This window comes from Rhinichthys klamathensis, unplaced genomic scaffold, assembly GCF_029890125.1.
Source record: "Rhinichthys klamathensis goyatoka isolate OS25496 unplaced genomic scaffold, OSU_Roscu_1.1 h1tg000094l_1, whole genome shotgun sequence".
Taxonomy (NCBI): domain Eukaryota; kingdom Metazoa; phylum Chordata; class Actinopteri; order Cypriniformes; family Leuciscidae; genus Rhinichthys; species Rhinichthys klamathensis.
The window spans coordinates 2,540,006-2,564,394 of NW_026606633.1; the positions used below are offsets into that span (position 1 = coordinate 2,540,006).

The 24,389-nt window shown below is 36.9% G+C and overlaps 1 protein-coding gene across 1 annotated transcript in view; it reads left to right on the forward strand.

The window, feature by feature from the left end:
- The window catches only part of ajap1 (adherens junctions associated protein 1), a 56,638-nt gene that overhangs the window by 16,633 nt on the left and 15,616 nt on the right, over positions 1-24,389 (forward strand). Inside the window, exon 2 of the mRNA XM_056252414.1 lies at positions 12,179-12,909. Within this exon, the coding sequence (XP_056108389.1) occupies positions 12,179-12,909 (731 nt within the window). The remainder of the gene's footprint in view (positions 1-12,178; positions 12,910-24,389) is intronic.

The following is a 24,389-nucleotide window of genomic DNA, read 5'->3' on the forward strand; positions in this document are numbered from 1 at the left end:
ATAAGAATCTCATTATTTGAATGTGTGAACATAGCCCCTCTCTATGAATGAAAACTTTATACCTTATCCGTCTTCTGTGCAGTTTCTTCATATTGTATTTTGTACAGAATAACACAAAATTAGTATAATAACAAATATTGCAGTACGAAATATCTCCATGCTGAGCCTTTTTTGCACTTCCTGATTTCCCTACTTGAGAATCCTTGTCCAATGAATGGACGACCTTAGCACACGTGTGGTTTTGTTTACAAATTTTGGTTCACTTGCAAAAAGAGCAGTGTGAAAGCGAACCGTACAAAAAAAAAAAATGTATTTGGTCCGGACCAAAGCAAGTGAACTATCGGACTTTCCTGGTGTGAATACACCCTTAAATTATCATTTAATCTTCTTGGGTCAACTGATACGCCGGCTCGTCCTGCTGGATTTTTTTCTCATAACAGCGGAAACAAGTCTTTTTGTCATACAGAAACGAGTAATGCATCATTCGATGCATCATACTTTTATTTGTCTACATTCACAATAACGACAAAACTTGCGCTTTATTTGTAAAATAAAGAAAACAAACAGGGTGCCGTCTCAATCTCTGTGAACTTCTTTCTGAAACACGTGACAAAAATGAACCGAAACCTAGCGAATACTTGCCACACAGACATGAGAGAGATATGTCTTAGAAAACTTGAAGTGTCTACTTTTAAATTTAGTCATTTATATCGAAAACAAATATTCTCTGTTTATGTAATCCATATGAAACCAACAAGAGGTACAGTTTCTCGTGTGTCTGCTCATTATTTTTAATGTGACCACACGCTGCACAGGCTATTCACATGGCAATCGTCTACGTGACGTGAACCACGCGTACACGTAAACGCACCTGTAAACGCCCCCATTTTTTTTTTTTTTTTTAAATAACCTCCATAAACAATGCATAAAGCTTCATCATTCCTCTGCTTTTCAACAAGTTTTGAAGTAGACGGGCTGTGAGGAATAAGCCTTGAATTACCTCAGAAGAAGAAGACTAGCTTTTTTTTCTATTTTGAAATATAATTTATCCCTGTGATGTGATGGCAAAGCTGAGTTTTCATCAGTCATTACCCCAGTCTTCAGTGTCACAAGATCCTCCAGGAATCATTCTAATATCCTGATTTAGTGAACAAGAAACTTTTCTCATTATTAACAATGTTGAAAACAGTCGTGCTGCTTAATATCTGTGAAAACTGATTTTTTTCAGGATTCTTAAACTTTATTTAAAATTTATTGGAACTAGAAATATTTTGTAACATTTAAATATTTCTTCACTTTTGATCAATTTAATCCTTTTTCAACCTCTTCTAGTTGTATTTCATGCTCCCTTACGGCTTGCTGTTTGTCCAACCTTAGAAAAGCCTGTGGGCATCTCAGGCAGGTTACAGGTGAGGCCGTGTGCAGGTGAGACAGCGCATTTCCCGTCTTGCTCCCACGCCCCGTGCTTGAGACAACCTCGTAGTGCAGCCGAGCTGAAAGCATAGATTATTAATAGAGCATATAGCCTGTGGTTTTAGGACCAGAATAAAACAACGTTGATGCTTGTCATTTAGAATTACACTGAGCCACTGAGCATTAAAGAGGCCTATTTTATAGACAGGTACTCAGTGATCCGGAGTAAGCGAGGACGTGTGGGCTGTCCATTCCCTTTTACTGATGAATCCACAGAAACCACATTTATTTCATTATTATTATAGGTCTTTTTGCATCAATTTTTTTTGGAGAGGTGGTTGTCGGTATTATTCCTGTCCAAGTGTAGGGGAGATGCCAAAAGCAAACTTTAAAGTCTCCTTCTATAATGAAAGAAGAGAGGGATAAAGCGAATGCACTGGAGGTCATCAGTTATCTGTTTTCCATCAGACTGCTTTTGGAAAAGGCAAATATCACTGTCAGATAAAGAGAAGAATGGTTGATGCTGTTGTCTCTCTGTTTCGTTCTATCTATCTATCTGTCTATCTATCTATCTATCTGGCTTTTCAGGCAGTTCAATCCAGTCAGATGAATAGGCATGTTTGATCACGAAGAGTTGCCCCCGGAGCAAGAAATGTGTGAGGAGAGAGAGAGAGAGAGAGAGAGAGAGAGAGAGAGAGAGAGAGAGAGAGAGAGAGAGAGAGAGAGAGAGAGAGAGAGAGAGAGAGAGAGAGAGAGAGAGAGAGAGAGAGAGAGAGAGAGAGAGCAAAAGGACCCTCATGGAGCTATTCATGAGCTTCTTCTTCTAACGCAATGCAAATGAAAGGATTCTTGTATCTGCTGAGTTCTATTTTAGGTGTGTGAAAAGCAGCATGGAGACTTGCTCAGGGAGATACTCACTATACAACCCAGGAAAGATGGGCTGAATGGACAGGAAGTGTGTGTGTGTGTGTGTGTGTGTGTGTGTGTTCTGGCACACATTTACTGTATGCATGTGCTGCTGTGTATGTGTGTACAGTGCTGAGTGTTTGGAGGATCTCATCATTTCAAGGCTGCTCGACCCACATGCTCACTCACACTTATGCTCTCTTGAGCCACAAGCCATGATGCTTATCAGAAATCCCCAACACTGGATTAATACATGATGGATTAGGCCGCTGCGGTTTTCAAAATTACCTCCATCTTTACTTATTTTTAAGTTTTCTTCTCGGCATCTTCAGCATAGTAGCATCTTCGGTACAATTCCCTGTCTGCCCAGAGAAGATGAATGCTATTTTTGTCAAATAAATCAAGAAATCTTTTGCTCATCCTGGATGACATTACCATCATTAAAATGAAGACAAGTATGCCATTTAATGGGACTAAATTGATCTGAATTTTTTTTTTATGTATATAAGTTTATTTACTTTTACTCAGCAAGGACACGTTACATTGATCCAATGTGTCTGTAAAGACTTTGAAACTGTTACAAAAAAATCAGTTTTAAATAAATTATGTTATTTTGCACTCTCTGTTAATCAAAGAATCCTGAAAAAATTTATCATTGTTTCCACAAAAATATTAGGCATCAACTGTTTTCATTATTAATAATAATAGGACTGGGCATTGACACAAATTTCACGATTCGATTAGATTTAATTTACAAATATATATATTTAGACCACTTCTATTGTTGATTGCTATCAGAATGTGAAGAGAGTTTCAACCAGAATAACAAAAAGTGTTTATGAACAAAAAAATGCCTGCCGTACCGTTACTAGTTTTTATAGAAAGTTATATGAAGTGTCTACAGCTGTTTCTTAAAGGTTGTGATGATCAAGTGGCGGTTTACCGCTCATTCAGAGGAACAGAGAAGGGTGAGGCTTCTAGAAAGTCTCATTGTGAAGCAACCACCAGTCACAACCAATTTACTGACAGTAAACAACAAATTAGCTTTCTCTCTACTCTTGCCCACCCATGCCTTGCCCTGACATTTTTTGCCAATGTTGTGCAGTTGTGACTGGCAGCCAGAAGCCGAGGCGCTGTCCAAGGTGCTGAAGAGAGGCCTATTGCTCATTTGATTCGAGTCTCAGCTCCAGACAGCACCAGCTGTCTAGCACGTCTCTGAAACAACTCAAGAAAATGTTGTTCAGTGTAATCCCAGTGCACTTTCTTGAGGCTTTTTATGTCTTATTTCTGCAGGTATGGCACTTTTTTTTTTCTTTTTTTTTTGCTGATTCATAAATCTGTTTGGAGAAATAACATCTTTACACTGAAGTGCTCAGGCATGTCTTTGAAAAACTGGGAAGATAATCTCACTGATTTGCTATACTACTTAATACCTGTCAGCAGATTAATGTGTGAAATCTTTCCTACAGCGACTAAATGGCAGGGCTTTGCAATGACGTCACATCTCCCCAATGAGAGAGCAGGGATTTGTCCTTTTCCTTGGCTAAGCCTCATTACACACACTCTCATACGCAGACACCCCTGTCATGTCTTTCCAGACTGCTTCTGTTCTGACGCTTCTATATTCGTATAATTACTAAGAGATACTTTCTGAACAGCTTTCCACTGGTCATTTCTAAGCCAGACAAATAAGCACTGCTGTCCACCTCAATACAGTATATACAATGTGGCTTTTTATCATTTTAAAAGAGATGTTTGTGTACGTGTTCTATTGATCATGGTAACAGTAATTCATCAAAAAATGGAGGCATGGAAACATTGTTTCCCTACTTTAATACTAATACTAATAATTTTTATATATAAAGGCAGCATTTAATTTTTGCTGTGGTTTCAAGAAAAGGTTTAGAGAATCTGTAAAGTTTCATTGGCATTGATTGGCATACTAAAATGTTATTATCATTACAAGCCTTAAGACTTTCTATCTCTCTCTCTCTCTGAGGCATTGCATGTGTGTGTGTGTGTGTGTGTGTGTGTGTGTGTGTGTGTGTGTGTGTGTGTGTGTGTGTGTGTGTGTGTGTGTGTGTGTGTGTGTGTGTGTGTGTGTGTGTGTGTATGTGTGTTGAGAGGGTGTATGTGTGAAGAGGGAGTCATGTTCTGTCATCATTGTGTCAGGGATATGAAATGTCAGTGCAAGGCTGTTGGAGATATCTCCCCCACAGTCACAACACACACAAACACTCACACAGCTGAGCTCTCCAGTGGTTCACACACACACACACACACACACACACACACACACACACACACACACACACACACACACACACACACACACACACACACACACACACACACACACACACACACACACTTACACAGATCAGAGCATGTGAAACAGTCATTTATATCCCAGTGGTCCAGCAGGAAGCATATTCTGATGCGGCGCTACCTATACGCTCATGTGCTAATGGGCCAGTGTGAGGGCAACAGCTGCCTGTTCATTACTGCCAGTCTCTAACTATGTAACGTAACCAAAAATTATTAGTATTAGTATTAAAGTAGGGAAACAATGTTTTCATGCCTCCATTTTTTGATGAATTACTGTTACCATTTTAAAAATGCACATAAAAAAAGTGCCATTCTGCAATGCCTGAGCAAAGTCTGTTGTCAAAGTGGTTTGGTATAATTACCTGTCAGAACTGTTACACGACTGTTTGTGTTCCCAAACAGCAGGCGGCATCCTCAGAAAGCAAGATAACTTTATTGCATTTCGTCTGCGTGCTCTAAGGGGCGAGTAAATTATTATATACGAAATTGCTATATACAGTGGCTTCTCCTATACTTCCGTTTTTCTTAGTGATATTTAGCGCCAGTTTATCAGGAGTGACATTTTGTTCTCTTTGGCTCACTGGATGGAAACGGTGCTTTATTTACAAATGTTTAATGCGATATTACAATTTTGCGCCTAAGTTAAATTTGCAACTTTGGATGGAAACATAGCAATTGAAGTTGGCATGAAATGTAAGTTGTGATAGTCTTTTCTTCCCTATTGTGACTTATATCTGAGTTAAACGGCTAAAAAATGTAGGCCAGGACTTGATTTTGTCCATCGGGAATTGATTGGATCATTGGATCATTGTGGTTTGCTATTGCTGCGTTCTCTTGTGAGAGACAGGTTGTTGTTACAATTAAAAGGGAAGGTATTTTGATTAAAGATTATGAGAGCACAAGTATTCCATAAAAAACAAGAATTGTCCATTTTAATTTCATGGTGACTTTAAATTCAGTCAAACAAAGGGTGCATATGACTTTTATTAGTCCAATTTCATCAATAAATCTACCAAAATAAGAGGTCTTTTTCTAACACCATCATACAAAAATGCATGTGTACACTTTACATACAAATAGCTATGATTACTAATGTGATCACCCTGTTTTTTAATAAGCAAAACAGCAGGGGGACTGTATTTTTTTAAATACAGACTATAAGAACTGAATTAGATTGGATATCTTCATTATTATGTGTCATTGGAAGTAAATATTAGCCCATTTGATGCTTTCAGACTACCATGGGTTATCTTATAAAATAGATTAGTAATATTTGTAAATACAGATAATTCTACCTGTTCAATTACATTTCTGTTATTTCCACTCTGCTTAGTATAAACCAACTGACTGATCCAAGGATTCATTCGGCTGTATGAGGATCAGACTGACTCACATTTAAGCTGCCTGCTTATCCAAAATACAGGCATGGAATCCATATTTATTTGCAACACTTCTCTGAAGTGTAATTTAGCTGAAAAATCGGACCATGAGTCATATGTCAGTGAGCATTTGGCTTGCCATCAGAAACCATTCGAGTCTGGTTTCTCAAGTTGCGTTTCTTGTGTCTGGAGAGAGTATGTGTGATGATTCGTAATGGAACAAACGAGTTCACAGCACTTGATTGTCTAGTGTGAAGACATTCACTCATCGGATCTGAACACAGCTGAGTAACTAGTACTGGATGTTCCTGTATTTTCCACTGGCCATACCATATGCTTATCTACCAAACGTCTGATCTCATTAATAATAACCTGGGACAGTGCTTACCATAATCCCTCTGGATATATAAGGCTTTGGATGTGTATGTTTTTGATATTCCTTTATTTTAACATGTGGTCTCACATTGACAATATGAGATTACAAATTTCATTTAGACCTGGAAAAGACCTAGAAAATAGAAAGTTTGAGGATTTCGAGCATTTTTTTGTAACACTTTATTTTACAGCGTGCCTGTCACACATCTTACATGTACGTACTATAACAGTAAATTATGCATAATTACAAGCAACTAAGCCTAAACCAAACCTAAACTGTTTTTAGAAAGGAAGTTAAAAAATTGCTTGTTTTTCATTCATTTAAAGGTTCATTCATTTCAATTGTGAGTTGCTGAACTTGATTGTGTTTTTTTCTCCATATATGATCCGTTCTTCCATTTTGTAAACATAAGAGGACCACAATGAAAATTAGCCTTTGGCTTTTCTGTGTATATTATCCTCAACAGTTTTTGAAATGTTGTATAAACTTTCTTTGTACAATATATATATATATATATTTTAAATCATAAATATATAGTTAGTATGTTGTTAATTAATGTTACTCAGTATTTATTTGTATAACTACCCAGTTACAATGACACCTTAAATAAAGTGTAACCCATTTTTAAATAAATAAATAAATGTTGCAATGTAAAATGAATTTAGATATTGTTATGATGATAGCAGAAGAACCCAAACGCAGACGGTAGACAATTACACAACGTTTATTATAACAGAAAAACAGGGGAAAATAAAGCCCACGAGGGGGCAAAACAGAGGCAATACAAACGAGGGATAACTAAACTAGATAACACTTGACAAACACTAGACTATTAAACAGCAAACACAAGATCAAGACATTCTTCAAAGACAAGGTACTCACAGGTAGACTTTCACAAAGTGTGACACAATGAACCGGCACAGGACAGCAAACACAAGGGGATGAAATAGGGGAACACTAATGACAAAGACAGGTGAAGCAGACTAGACAAGGACAGGTGAAACTGACTAGACAATAATGACGAGACAAGGATAACAAGGGGGCGGGGTAACATAACGAGACAACACAAGCACATGGCTCAAAACACAAGACCATGTCCTTGCACACAAAACATGATTCTGTCATGATCCTGCCTCAAGACTAGAGAAAATCAAGGACACGAGGGCAGAATCATGACAGATATATTTAAGATTATGCACAATTTCTTGTTTGTCAAATTTGTGGCATTGATCATGTGAACCACTGATGGTCAGATGTTCTTGATTCCATTGAAGCCCAAGATGCTCTTTGAATCATTTCAAATCATACTGGAGAACATGATCAGGTTTTACACAAACTTCATGCAGATTGAGTGCTACTGTCGTTACAGCAACGGTACATAAGGAATCTGCCAACCTTGTGGTATTATGTATTACTTAAATAGCTGTCAGTATTATTCGCTGGTTGTAAAAGTACTGTGTGATGTGTTAGTCATGGGTGGATTTTGACATAGTCCCGAGAGGGGCAGTAAATGACTGTCTATAAGAGGGAGTCACATAAGACCGGTTCCACACTGCAACACTGAGCAACACAATGAATCCACATGTTAATGTAGAGAAGAACAGAGAAATGTGGGAGAGGAAGGGATGAAGAGAGGGAAAGTTCAAGTCGTCAAAAGAGTGTTCTCTATTTTCTGTGTAATGGTTAACCCTTTTTATTGTATCATTCCCCATCATTTGTTGCATTATCAAACTAAGTGTCTGTAACCTTTAGTTTCCGAGTTCTAGGAACAATTGCTTCTGAAGTTCCAGATTGTGTTATGAATAAGTGAAACCACAGACAATATAAAGAGGAGGAGGAGCCAGGCCAATTATTAAAATTTCAATTGAAGAAATTGCAATGATCAACAAATGCAAGATGAATGGGATAGGAACATGATATTGGATTACACTGGACTTCACTACAATAGCAGATCTTTTACACAAAAAGACCAAAGCTGTAAGTCCTCCTGGAAATCAGAAATAAATCAAATGAATCTGGGTTTAACATTGCAAAAAAAAAAAAAATAGAATCTTTTTTTGGATCAGTATTTTTTATTAAGACATTCCGAAAAAGTATCTTGCATGAAGTTTGCTATGGAAGCTTATTACGCTGAGTTTATATCACATTTCTGAGAAAAAAGTTCACTATTCTGAATTTTTCTCAGAATTGCGTGAAATAAACTTGCAATTATGAGATAAAAAGTCGCAAAAATAAACTAACTGTTTATATCAGTCAAGTCTGTGAAAAAAGTCTGAATTGTGAGTTTATATCACGCAATTCTGAGAAAAAAGTCAGAATGTGTACAATTGCAAGATAAAAAGTCGCAATTGTGTTTTCAAATTTTTTTTTTTATTCCTTTGCGGAAACAAGCTTCCATAGTTTTTCTTACGCATAGTTTTTCTTACACTGGCTAATTATTTAAGAAACCACTTAATTATGTTTCATTTATGCATAAAAACTATTTGCAATATATATAACGAATACATGCATCTCTGAAAATCTCTATATCTCACAATTTTGCTTCTCATTAAATTGATCGTTTTTACGATGTTTAGATAATGTTACTAGAAAAGAAGACAAATGCTGATCAGGAAAAAGTTTCTTTTTGGCATTGAATACTTTTTTTTTGCCTGATTTGGTCTAAAGATATTGCATTTCTCATATTATTTTGGCAGGTTTTATTGGTGATTTGTTAAATGCCATTGGAATATAAGCTTGGCATTAGTTTTGGAGATTTGTTTCCACAGAGCTGGAGTCTGTTTTGCATATCTGACTGGAAGCAGCTGTCTCGGGTGTTACAAAGATGGCCTAAAAGGACTTTGGTCAAACTCATGATCAGTTCAGTCAGTGTTTTGAATGTTATTCCCTTTAACAGAGTGAGATTTAAAAGGAGATGGTCTTATCATAATCTTTCAGGCTTTTTCAGATCACATATTTTCTTTTTAGGAACTCCCAAGCTACTTCTTTTAACTTGCTTGTGTTAGGAAATGTTCTTTTAGCACTTTCATTTATTAAGTAAATTATATATTTCCCCCCATTATCATGAATATGGATGAGAAAAGAAATTATATATTCCCAGTGAGTCTATATTTGTGCTGCTGTTAAATCTAAGCAACTAAGCACAAATCTTATGCACGCTTGCAAAGATAGTGAACATTAACCTAATGAATATTCAAAAGGGGAAATTCTTCTTTATTCATCTACTTTATTCATAGTTGTAGTTTTAATTCATTGTATTGCCTTCTTTTGTTTCTTTTGTTATCAGTTATCAGCAGTTATCAGCAAAACTGCTCAGAATGCAAGTTTGGTGAGTAAATAAAACAAACTACTGTAATTCACCAGTTGGCTGGTAATTTTATTAAGAACTTTTACATTACTTGGGTTTAATGCTTATATATGCTTAATGCAATTAAATCAGTTGTTGGGGAACCAGTTGTGGTTAAAACAACCACATATCTTCATATGAATATTCATATGAATGGCAAGAAGAGGTTTCCCCATGTCATCTTAATTGGTCAGTGTGGCAAAAAGCTAATTTTGGATCCTGAATGTGTGTTTGTAGTCTGGAAATTCAAATTGGGTACTTTGAAAACCTAAATAAAAACAAGACCTTTGCTTTGTGGCTGACGTGTTGAATAACAATGGAGAATCTAAATGGGTTGCACAATGCTGAACTGACCCGAATCGTAGCTGATGCGTTATAAGTAAAGAGCAGGGATGGGTTGTTCATGAAAAAATGTCCTCAGTGTTTCTCACTCTAATTCACACCCTTTTTTTGTGTGACCCTTAATTTAGCCCTCATTAATATCACAGCACCCTCTTTGAATTCACAATGTAGCCACCCAATTTCATCAAAAACCAGCGGACGGGGGATCATTAATAGCACAACATCGGTTCCGTTACGTCTCCTTTAGTAAATACAATGATGTTCCTGACAGGAATTACATTCTAATGGAACACATTAGCACTGGGAGTGTGAGTCAGGCCCCTCAGGGTCCAGCCCAATGGGATTGAAGGACCTTATTAGAGGGTTAAAATCTCGGTTGAGTGGCCAACCCAAGGTTCTGACCCAGTTCAGTCAGACCAGATACCACAAGTACCGCTTTTTTTTTTTTTTCTGAATAGCAACGGAGAAAAATGTAAAGAGAGGCTGGAAGAGGGAAAATGGAGAGCAAGGGCCCTCTCATAGTGTGCTTGAAGAATCCATCTTAATCATGAACAGATGAAGCAGCATGCCAAACACACTCTTAAGTACAGGTAAATTATAGAGTTCTTTAGATAAAGGGGAATTTATTCCTCTTTGGAATGGTGGTTTTATTACCTCTTTTAGTAATTTTCAGATATATGATTTTCAAATATTACACTTTATGTTGTAGACTTGTTGGTTCAGACAGGCTGGTTCACCAATAGGTCAGATAACTCAATAGGTGTGGGCTCTTTAATCCCTCTAAATTAGCCTTTGACCGTGACCAATAGTGGAAGGACAGGAGAGATTACAGAAATGCCTTGATGAAGTCTCTTTCTGTTTGGATCAATAGAGACTCTTGGCTTCTAGATGAGCTAAGGGTATGGCAGCTCACTCCAATGTGTTTGAGGTTCTGGAATTAAAAACCAAACAAACAGCACCCTTCAAGTAGAAGTCCAGCTAAAACAAATCATAGAAGTAGAATCGCAGTGGAAATGGGACATTTTATGGTTTGAAGAGTCTGTTATTTTACCAATGGTTTTTAAACTGGTTTCAGGGATCCTCAGGGGACCACAAGGGGGTGCAAGGGTGTCCATGAAAATATTGAGAGAAATTGTACAAAATACTTTTTTATGGCTCTCATAACAATGAAATGTGATATTATTATTATTTATATATTTATTTTTACAACAACCAATTTGATCATATTACTAGTTTATTCTGCTTTTAAAAGACTAGTTAGAAATCATGAGATTAATTGCTGCTATTTTATTTTATTTGACAGCATTTAGGAACAAAATATTTGGATATAGTTTGTGAGGATATAAATATAAATATATAATATAATTAATTGTATATATATTTTTTATTTATAACTTAAGTTATTTTAAAAATGTTCTCAATATAATATAAATGGGTTTTCATACATTTATTTTTATACATTTTATAGCTATGTTTTTATTTAATAAGTCTGTGGCTCATCATTAGATCACTGACAGACACTAATTTTAGGAGATTCCGAAACATATCAGACATTTAGCACACTTTTAGCCAAAGCAACATACCATGCATTCAAGCAATACATTTTTTCAATACGTTTAAACCCATGACCTTGATGTTGCTAGTGCCATGAGACCAATTCAGCTACAGGAAAATTTGTTTACGAAGCCAAGTAATTGAAGAGTGTGAGGGTTAATACTTTGAAAGTAAATGTCTTTGAAAACAACATTGAAGTCTGCTTTTAGCATCTAGCTGTTAAAGGACAATCACACATCTAATTAATATTGGAGTTCAATTTATGAAAACTTAGTGAGTCACAGAGCAGAACGAAGCCTAGAGCAAAAATCACTAGACTGGAAAATGGTGTTGGAAATAAGGACATTACAAAGAGTGCCGTAAAGCCCAATCTACTCAGTCAGTCCTAAGATCTACTAAGAGAGTCTTTAAGGTAAAGAAGTTGTGTAAATTGTGTCGAGCACGCATACTCTTTCTGTGATGCAGAAATAACGCACTTTGATTGAGATTATCCAATGTGGCTGATTTCTCTCTCTCCTTTTTTCTGCTCTCCAGTTCCATGGTTGCCTGGAGACCTGGAGGAATGCTGGGATGTAGAATGTGGATCCTCTTCATCCTTGTACATTTCACAATGGATCTGTCTCTTTGTGCACCAGCGGGCCAGGGGCTTACACTCAAACTACTGCCCAGATCAGTGCCCCGCCGGCAGCCGCACCCTCTGCCCACCCGGGACACGCTCAACGGCCAGCACTTGAGGACTCTGGGTGTCTTGTTTCATGGTGTTCCCCCTCCCTTGCCATCACTAGGTAACCATGGGGAGCTGGGGGGCACCAAACTGTGGGGGCGGAAAAACCGCCGGTCTCTCCAAAAACGACAACTTTGTTTGGAGTGTAAATGGACCCCCTCCGACAAAGGGAAGTTGGTTGCACTACCGAAGGGGAGTAAATCTGATTTAAATCTGCATTTATCTCGCTCACGGAGGCAGCTGAAAGAGGACGGCTATGACTCCCTGGAAGGGAGGACCACAACAGTGGCAGGATTTATTGACTGGGGCCCTACAGGGGCCGACGAGGTGATTGAGGAGGAGGCGAAGGTGACCCCGAACACCACCGTCACCTCTTTAGCCCCCTCCACCACCACAGTTACCATAACTAGCACTACCACACGCAGCCCCCAAAGGACGTATGCGGTGATTACAACCGTGCATCCTAAGAGGCACAGCACCACACAGCCAAGCAACTCCAGAGTGACTGCCAAACCACCGAAACCTTTTGGGGACACACCAGGTAGGACATAAATCTGAATGGCAACTGTTATACTTTTTTTTTTTTTCATGCAGCTTTTGTTTTCTAATCAGTGTAAGGTATTTAATCAGCTTTTGGTGAAACAGAGGCGGTTAAAGGTCATTCATGAACATGGCACAGAGGTTCTTGGATCACAAACCATAATGCAGTGCATCAAAAACACTGTGTGGGTTCTTTGAAAAACTGTGGGTGGAAAATACTCACGAAGCTGTAATTGGCACACAACTGCCCGGTTTTTTACAGCAAAGAAGGTGGTTGAATTGTCGAAGGGCCAAGACCGTGCAGCTAGCTAGCTTTTTTTTTGTGGTAATATTGGCTTAAAATTTTAATTTGGTGTGAAACACCTCAGCTGCTGTATGGATAGGGAAAAAAAACACAATGTACTGGTGTTGTAATTTGGTCATTTTGGTTATTAGGCTAATGGGAATGTGGTGTCCAAGTAGAGATTATCAAGATTACCAAGTAATAGCAGGACAAATACAGAGGAAAGATGGCAATCCAGTGTTGGCCCTTTTTTTTTGTCTGAATGTGAATTGAGATTAAATATATAATGAATTGGCCACTCATAGCATGAAGAATCGGAATAACAGGAAAAGGAACTGGTGATGACATTCTGGGAAAAACAGTGTTCTTCCATGCTGGTCTATAAAATGAAAGTTGTGTTCAGTGATTTTTTTTACATACACACACACACACACACACACACACACGTAACATATAAATTAGTATATTTTTTATATTTTAATATATAAATTATTATATGTAATATATATTTATATATTTTATATAAACACTACCATTTTATATTTTTGAAAGATGTCTCTTATGCTTGTCAAGTTTGCATTTCTTTAATTAAAATCATAGAAAGCTGAATTTTCAGCATCATCATTCCAGTCTTCAGTGTCACATGATCCTTCAAAAATCAATCTGATTTGCTGTTCAAGAAACATTTCTGATTGGGATCAATGTTGAAACAGTTGATCTTAATTTTGTAGAAACCTTGATGCTTTTTATACTTCAGGATACTTTGATGAATAGAAGTTCAAAAAACAGCATTTATTTGAAAATATTTTTTGTATCAATGTAAAAGTCTGCCACTTTTGATCAATTTTCTGAAAAAAAGTAATTTCTTATGAAAAAAAACTTTTTGAACGGTAGTTTATACCAGTTCGGTCCTTGAGAGCATCTGTCCTGCAGAGTTTAGCTCCAACCCTAATCAAACACACCTGAACCAGCTAATCAATGCCTTTAGGATTACTAAGGCTATAGTTTTTTTTCAGGGTTGGAGCCAAACTCTGCAGTACAGAAGCTCTCTAGGACCGAACTTGCCTACCCCTGGTCTAAACATTTTATTTTTTTTAATTATTATTATTTTTCTATAAATGTTGCCTATTTAGTCTTTGACTGGGCACATGCAGGGGCAGCAACAGGGTTTTTATGCACTTCTAGTGTTACATTTATCATTTTTGGCTCCATTGCATAATCTAGATATCATGTCCCTGGCATGACAGAGTAGCCTACATATGTTAACCTCAGTATGTGTCAGCTGTATTTGTGTATGCTGGGGAGATTATTCTAGTCTCTGTCCTAGAAAGATGATGATTGGCATTAGCTCTCATGTATGCCATTAGGCAGCAATCTATCCTGTCTGTTTGGTATTGCACAGTATTAGGCTAGTCATCCATTCAATGCAAAGTCCTCTGGGTAGATTGACTATTGTGTTCCATAAATCTGTGCAAAAGGGGGGAATGTCTTGACACTTTCTACAAATTGGCTTGACTCTAGCTGTGTATGCCGTGCATTGAGATCTGTTATAGCTTGCTAAGTGGGCAAAAGTTTAATGCACAATTAAGTTTACACAAGAGCGTGGATCAGTGGCAGACATAATAAAAGACAGATAGCATGACCCCCCGTTGATGATTTGCAGAAAAAGATGTTTTAATCCCTTAATTCTACACTACTGTGAAGTTATTAATCTTCACACAAGTTTTGCACATTAGCATGCCATAGATTATATTAGCTGCAAAGGATATTAACAATAAAGACTCCCATAAAATTAGATTCATAGTGAGTAATATACAAGCGAGAATAGTTTTACGACTCCCCTGAATGGAAACTTACATACATCCATGCATGTCGAATTATATTTCAGCACAAAGGTCAAACTCCAATCAAATGTCAAGGCCTCATTAACCATAGGAATGATTAGCAAAGTGAAGTCAATCTGGAGTGACGACAGCAGTGTCATTACATCTAAAGGCCAGCGCAAGGTTTCTCTTAATCTCTAAAGTGCTGTTCCAATAATCCTCTCTGCCTTTCTTCTTCTTCATTTTGTCTGATCTTAATAAACGCTAGGTAAAATATCAATTGCACCTGACAGTTCACAACCACCCTAAAACACTTATAGAGGACTTGTAGGCTCATTTCAAATGTCTCATAAATTCAATTCAATTCAATTCACATTTATTTGTATAGCGCTTTTTACAATACAAATCGTTTCAAAGCAGCTTTACAGAAAATACATTTACAGAGTCTATGTGTAATAATAAAAAATAAAAAAAAGCCTTTATCCCACTATGATACAAGTGTGTAATTAGTGGCAAAAAACGGAATTATAATGTGTATTTACCGTATATAATGTTTATTTAAAAGGCCTGACTGGCCTGGACATAATATAACAATGGGAGAGTGTTTGAAACTTGTTAATTATTTGTTATTTTTGCATTATTTAGTTATTATGAATTATTTTTGGCTGGCCTGATTGCTGATGCTCTATCTGGTCAGTGTTGTAGGCTATTACTGTATCATATCATGTTTGTTGACCATGCATTGCAAACTTAAAACATTTGGTTTTCTAGAGTGCATTAAATATTTTTGTTGGAAATTCTGCTGACTTAAATATTAGGCTGGCTATCATAGTTGAGATTTTGAAATAGCTAAAATAGTATTCAATTAGGATCAATACATATATATATATATATATATATATATATATATATAATAAATAAAATACATTTGTATTTTTTGGTAAAGATGTTAAATGTAAAAAATAAATATGTATAAATATAAATGTAAAAAACGAATGACAAAAACATTAGGCTAAAAATAAAAGTTCTTATTTTTGTGGTGAAAATGTTGACATGGCAAGTTAAAATCTCAACTTCTGGGCAAACCAGCAGAAAAAAAATGAGCTATTGTACCAGTGTTACCTTATATAAATATGTTGCCTGATATAAATCATTTATATAAAAAGTCGATGTAAATATGCTGGTTATTTTGTGCTTTGCGGGAACCCCAAGGCAGTGGCTCATGTTCGAGAACTGTCACAATTTGTGCTGTAAAGCAGTTTAATCTAATATTTGCCGCTAAATTAATTTGACTGGTTTGTGTTTTTTTTATTTTACATTTTTATGCTCCTGGGTTTAGAAGCAAGTGTAATGGGTTCCTACAGACAACACAGCAGTGTTTTTGCATATGTTAATCATCTGGTGAATAGGAAGAATAGCGGTGTTAATTGCAGTTTTAATACAACTGAGGCGTGAACATTGAATAATTTGTTTGCTGCACACAGTCCATAGCTCTTTTTTTAAGTTCGATTTTGCCACAAGGGGGAAAAAAATGGTAAGTCACTCGTCAGTGACTCCAACAAATAACAAGCAACCTGAGAATATTAAAACGTAATGGAACTGCAGATGGAAAAAAAGAGCTTGCTGATAAATAAATCCCTGAACACAATCATTCATGTTCTGTTCTGTTCTACGCTGTCCACATGGAAAGAGTAGTAAAAAACATCAAATGCTGCATGGTGTCTCTTGAAGGTCTTATATTTGTCTCAAATGTCAAATGCATTATGTAGTATGCTGCCTTGGCATGTCTTTCATATATATATATATATATATATATATATATACAGTATATATATATATATATATATATATAGTATGAAAGTGAGTTCTATGTAGTGCCCTTAAGGCATGCCATAATTATCCATCTCTGTCGAGCTACAGCCGAAACTGTCTGATGAAACGAAATACCTATCAAGGTGAAACCCCTCCGCTTCCTCATTCAGCGAGCATCCCGGGTAAATCTAGCCCTTTGCAAACACCTGCACCAGTACTAAACTGCTTCTGACATGCAGAGTAATGGGGGGAAAATAAGCAATGGGCTGTGAATACAAAACTGGACCATTAGACATGCATACGAGTGGGTGTTCAGCTGAGTTTATGTCAGAGCAAGGGAAGTGCATGGAGGTCAGTAACTGTTCACATGCCAGATTTAAAGGGGCGATGAACTGAGAAATCAAATTTTCCTTGAGCTTTTGACATCTAAGAGGTCATCATATTATAAGAATATCCTGTAAGTTTCAGAACTGAAAACGTCCTTGTTAGTTCAATAAAAGCTTTTGACACCAGGCTCAGCAAACGACTCGTTTTTCAAAATGGGGAACTATGACAAAGAGGATAAAACACCACCCCCGCAGAAGAAGATCAACGCCTACTTCAACACGGATGGTTTAGCCCCGCCCACCGATTCGCGCATTACACGAAACTCATTATAATATGCAAAACTGTTATCCACTCACAGCAGTGGGCGTTTACTTCCAAGTCTTCAATGCCAGACGCCCATAAAAACCGAGCGTTTTTGAGCTAGGCTCAAAACTAGGGTAGAAAATAGCCTATTACTTATTCATTTTGATGTTTTTGAATGTAAAAACCAAGTGAACGTCATAAGTTGACCTCAGACAACAATATAATTTTTTTTAAAAGCCAGTTCATGACTCCTTTAAATCCAAATCCACATGCCAGATTTAAACACCAACAGCATCAACTCCTTTCATTATGGCATTATAGATGTTTTACCATTGCTGAAATTTTGTTATCATTTAGTCACCTTTTGTTCCAAACCTGAAGGACTATATATCTTCTGTGGAACACAAAAGAAGACATTCTGAAAAAAAAAAAAAGTATGTACATGCAATGAAGTTCAATGGGGTCCAAAACAACATTTGAACTTTTGTATTTGTGATTATGGTGCACTTTAGTTTAAATTCACATTCTCACTATTAGCATGCATATTACTGGGATATTGGCTGTTTATTAGCATATATTAATACCGTATTCTGCATGACCATATTCTACATCCCTTAATCCTACCCAATACCGACACTTAACAACTACCTTACTAACTATTAAGCAGTATTAGGAGTTTATTGAGGCAAAAGTAACAATTAAAAGTTAGGTAATGGTGTGAATTGGACCCTAATCTAAAGTGTGACCATATAGTGAATTTACTTATGTAACCATGGGGACAACAGCTAGTTTTTTATCCATTTTCATTATATCAAAAAGAGCATCTTGGACATTCTGCAAAATACCTCATTTTTGATCCACGCGTCAAAAAAAAAGTCATTTAGGTTTGGAACAAATATATGCTGACAGAAATTATTTCTTGGATGAAATATCTCATTAATTTTCTTTTAATAGCGGTCATCTAAGACAGTCTAGAAACCCTTCACTCAGTTTAATGATGAACTATATCAAGCTTTTCCCCAAGGACCATTGCTACTCAACTGTGTGCAATGCATCAAGTACGAGCTTCTCTCCATCAGCTCATTGCTGACTAGACTAGAATTTAGAGTCACGTATTATTCCTGCTGGTGACAGCCTTGACTTTGCGGGTCTGTTGATACAGCACAAGGAAGATTTTATCGCTGCAGACCAAACATGATTCAGCTGTTTACCCATAAGTTTGTCTGTGTGTGTTTGTGATTGTCTATGTGCATTCAGAGAGGTCAAGATTTGGCTGGTTAGCTTAGTCCAGTTAGTCCCTGCTTGTAGGGACTACACCATCTTGTTCTACAAAAAGCATATTTTTTTTTCCATTGATGGCCAACCCAAAGTAGCCTTTTTTTTTTTTTGCAAGCAACATTTACATCACAAATAATTAATTATTTTGCTCATTGTATTTATGGAAAAAGTGGAAAGTAAGTGAATTAGAAGTCAGCACCCATGAGCAAAGATGTCATATTTCAAGTGGCATACTTCCAGGGGTCATGTACCTGCTTAGATGAATAGAAATTCTAACAAATTGCTTTCTCCTGGTTTTATAAACGTCCTCAGTGCATGTGTGTGTCCTTTGTCTCCATCTAAGATGCTAGCATTAACATGAAGATCACAGATGGAGCCGTCAGGTTAACAACCTGCGTGAGTTGATTATGCCTTACAGTCCTGCTGTTCAGCACTGCATGCTTGTTATCACGTCCCCAGGCTCAAAGGTTAATTGAACATTTAATAAGGAAAAGTCAAAATTATGCATTTATCCAAGCGACAACGTAATTTTTTTGGGTTAAAAATGATCCATTTTTGACCAAGTACATAACCAGCCAGTGTTCAAATCTATCTGCTTGCCTTAGCTCGATTCAAAACGGTAAGCTTGTAATAATGTCTTTAATTCCAGTGGTACTGGTGGATTTCCGCGGGAGATTCGAGCATGTCTTTGCATCATTACGTCACATGATCTGTAAACATAAAGAAAGTGTCTCGGCTAGTATTGCGTGTGAGGATGTTGGAGGTGGAGATTTATAGCCTTTTCAAACAGCACTTGATATAATTAAACTTTTCAATTTGATGGCGGATCCAGAAAGGTTCAAACGACAATCACCAGTGACAACTGGAGATTCACCCATTGTAAAATGCAAAAGACTTTGGACTTCGGAGTGGCTAAAGAAAAAAAGAGACTATAACCGGGCCCATGCGAAAACAGGGATAATATCTGAAGGGCATTAAATGTAGTCACTCAATGCTGATGTTGAGAACATCAGCATTGAGTGACTATTAAGCATTAACAATTTGAGAACAAAGTATAATTTGCACGGTTTGACGTGAATCAGCGCGATTTACTGCAATGATTTTTTCCCCTTAGCTGGTCAGAACAAAAGTGGATGTTACATGACATTTTCTGATGAAAATTCGTATGTTGGTCATACTTCCAAAAAGTTTAATCTGTGATTCCGAATGCCAGTATCCACACCGGCGCGGTGACTGACAGCCCCACATTCTCCTCAAAACATTGGATTCATCCGCGCAGTGCCGTGCCGAGACACAACATACGTAAAGTTGCTAATTCCGCGAATAACTGCAATTACAGATTTCGAACAGAGATGTTTGAAAGAGGAGAGGAAAAACAGAGGAAAAACTACGGACTGCAGCTTTAAGTGAAAATGTTGTTATATACAAATAACTCCTAATTACGTTCTGCTCAATGAAGAGTGTTCAATGGTAAAATAAGATTTATAATAATTACTGGAGAGCTGGAAATATAATTTCCATGTTCCACTCAAATGCATTTTCTCATCTAATCCACACCTAATCCTTCTTTTGTAGATGAACAACAGTAAGTTCTATTTTACTGAGTCGAAATACTGTATCTGACCTGGGTCTCACATGTGAGTGTTGAAACTTTCGCTAAACCACAGCCGTAGTTGTAATTGTTTTTTTACTTTTCAAAGGAATGTGTTACAATATTGCATTTCTCATAATAAATAGTAACTAATTACATTTACGTTGTTCTTTTTTATGCAAAGTGACGTGGTGAGTTGGTTTTGCATTACTTTTTCTGACCAATTTCTGTATTTTTATTTTTTGGTGTTTTTCACCTCGACATAAGCTCTAATCGAACATGACTAGTTTTCCAGGGTGACTTTATTTACTTTGCAAATGTAATCTCGTTCGAATCTGCCAAGTATGTGTTTTTCTCACACAACCTCTGTAAAAATTCCAGAGCAAATTACCTACTGTTTTTCGGCAAACCAATGGTCCTCTGAGAAGTCTAATCCTGTCCGAATGCGAATGTCTGTGGTTGCTGATGTTGTATTATTCTAACGCTTCTCCTCAGGTATGCAAGTACAGCAGATGAGCTTCTGTGTAACGCCCACATCTAAAACACACACTCCCACCTCTGTAATAAACACAGACATGTTTGTCCCATCCGAATCGGTACATGAAATCATAGAAGTAAACCCGAGTGATAAGAACTGTTACTCAAAGCCGTTTAGAAAACTAGCCCCGTCCGAATAAGGCTATAGTTTGTAAGAAATGATATACAGTATAGGCTATACTGAAAAGATATGATTTCATTCAGACATGATATTTTAAAAAGACCCACAGTATGATTGTGTTTAGTTTGACTGCAATCAAACTCTTAAAGTGCATGTCAACGTACTGTCTGATAAATGTTACACACACACTCACTAGAATTATAATACCCATAATGCTCACATACTATAACTGCAGTTTCTCCCACCATGGGGCATGGAGATGTTTTTAATTGTATTTGTCAGTAAATAACTCACATATATATAAAAGTCATGTGAATAACTTAATTGAAAAAGATATGGTGTAAATGTAACACAAAAAGTAACATTACTTATAGGTTAATGACAAAATATGTAAAAAAATTTGTCAATATTGTCAAAAATGACAATAGTTTTAGATCTACGCTATGACTTTACAGAAGACAACAAAAGAAATGATAAATTAAAAAACAAATATGTTAAATGCACTTTTACCTCCATTCACACTATTTATAACATATTACGTCCAATGATCTTCCATTGTGCCACTTCACCCTGGATGTTATTATTCTGTCTACTGAAAGACAGACATAATTTTAGGCCTACCAGATCTGAGATGACCTTGTATTGTAGTCGCATACAGGGTTTGTGAGATGTTTTAAGGTGCACTGACTTTAGATAAATTGCTTTAGTAATTGCTTTCAGTTTGATGTGTTCCAGTTTTATTAAAAGGCGACATTTTCCTTGTCAAAGGTCTGCTAAAATCACTCACAAGTCCTTAAGGATGTGTCTTACCTGCATTGTAATACGTATTGTAATATAATATTTTAGAAGTGCTGTCTTTCTCAACATTGTTCATCCAATAGGACCGTTCGGTTTCATCGAGGTAAACCTTTTAAAGATGTGATAAGCTCACAAGGCTGCTCTGACAGACAGCTGTGAAGTAGTTCCATCCAGGACAACTTCATTATCTGTTAAGTAATACAATCATAGAGTCTACTTTGACCACCCCTCCCTCATACACTGTACAGAGCGATTGAATTATGCAGGGGAGCCTTTGACACTGGGAAAAGGCATTTAGAATAATTGCTTTGGATCCTCCTTGTCTTTTTTTCCCTCTCTCTCTTTTCTCTATTTCTCTCGGCCTTCTTGCAGTAAGGGTTTGGGAACGCTGTAGCTCAGTGGAAGTCAAGTGAGATTGACATCTTGACATCTACGTTAATTGGCAATCGTGAACCATCAGCAGGTGCGATGAGAGTTTTCCAGCGATCAGGTGGGGCATGTGGGAGGACAACAAACGGAGCCAGGGGGACAAGGTTAACACAAGGAGGAGGAAAGACTTCAAACACTTTCTCCCCCCTACAGCTCCAATGCATTAAAAATTAGAGCTGGATATTTGCAGTTAGTGGGTGTCGGTTGGTTGGCAAAGATTTGTATCCAGCCTGTTTCCACAAATGAATGAGAGAAGGGCACTCAGCAGGAGTCAACAGCTCTGCGAACAGAAAGCTGATGCAATCAAACGTAAATGTAGCTTGATTCACAAAGAGCACAAGGATGTAACTGATGGAGATTTTGTCATTCTCACTGGTTTGTGAGAGGAGAACTGGTGCAGAAATAACCGTTTTTTTATTTATTATAGGGTTTACACATGAGAAAGCCTGTACTTGTATTACTATTCCTATTATCGCCCATGAATAAGTTACGATTCCGTTAATAAGTGGAACCCTCTCTTTCATAACCATTTTTCAGTCTACACACTTTAAAAAGAAGTAATATTCAGCGGCCATGAAGCACATTCTGTTCCTCTGCTGAATTATAAAGCATCATTCTAGAACTGTGGGCTTTCTGTTACATCACACTTGTTATGGGACATAACATAAAAGAAGATATTTTGAAGAATGTCAGTGAACTTCTTTTATGTTCCTCAGAAGAAAGAAATTTCTAGAGGTTTGAAAAAACATGAGGGTGATTTAATGATATGTTCATTTTTCCATCTTTGAGTTCATTATATATAATATATAAAATAAATGTTTCTTATATTAGAATGATTTCTGAAGGACTGAATTTTCAGCAGCCAATACTCCAGTTTTCCTCCTCACAGGAAGAAATTAAATTGTATTGTATTAATATGTCCCATTATTATGGTTTTACTTACTATTTTTTTATTAAATAAATGCAGCATAGTTAAAAAAAAAAAACAAGACTTATTTCAAACACTATTTGAACGGTAGTGTGCATAAATTCTTATATAGAAGATAAAAGTTTACAAAAAGAAACATGCAGTTAAAGAAGTTTGTTCTCACTAGAGATCATAATATATCAAATATAAAAGCAGCTAAAGGGTTAAAAAGCCCCCCCAGCCTGTGGGTTAAAGGTCCATAAGATTCCCTCAATAACTACTGTATATTCCTATATCTGTCATTAGAAAGAGGGGTGCAAGAGGGACTTAGATTCTGAATTTGGCTTTCCACTGCAAATCCACATATTACGGAAAATGCATAATTGCTTTTAGAAAATGATTTAAAAATAGGTTCCTAAACCCCAGAGATTCTGCACAGAGAATATATGCATAGACTCATCATTTTTAACACACAGTGAAAAAGAACATTTTTAATAGCGAACAGTCATCATGGAAGAATGATTGCTCTTGCTGTCTGTCTCTCTTTCTCTCTGAGATTTCACTTATAATCAAATTACAACATTCCCATTAAAACTAAATCCACTTTTTAGATTACTGTGAAAAATCACCGGTGTTAGTGCTGGGATTTGCACCGAACAAATTCCAAGGTGTGATTTTGGTGAGATTGGTGTAAAGTCAAATTTAAACTTGGCGTCCGCACAGCAGTTAATTTGAAGTTTGATGGATCTGGATACTCCTGCATACAAATTCTGAAGTTACTTTTTTGGTTTTTATGTTGTTCCCTTTTGAATGTGAACTCAAAGCTGTTGCTTTGCCATGAGTACTCCTCCAGCCAAACCACAACATGATTGAAAGCACTCAGTGAAGGCATCTCCTTTCCACTTCATCTCACTAGCCCTTTGCAGCCATCTGTAGCTGCAGATGCCAGGCCCGGGCTGCACTAATAGAGCATTTAGCTGACAGATCCACACAATGTCCTGCTCCAAACCTCTAAATGTCCTTTAGGTGGATAGAGGAGTGTCTGTCTCTGTGGTCTCTGCTCTATGGGGTCCCAGCAGCACATACTCATAACCTTCAGTTAAAATACTGCCCCCTGTGTATGTGTCTCCTTTGCATATATTTTTTTTCAAGGTCCTGTCTGCTAAAACTGTGCTATTTAGGTTTTATATTTGTCCTAGATTTTTTAAACTCTTTTCTTTCCACTACTGTCCTATTTTAATGTCAGTCTCATGACATTTCACTTTGTTAGGC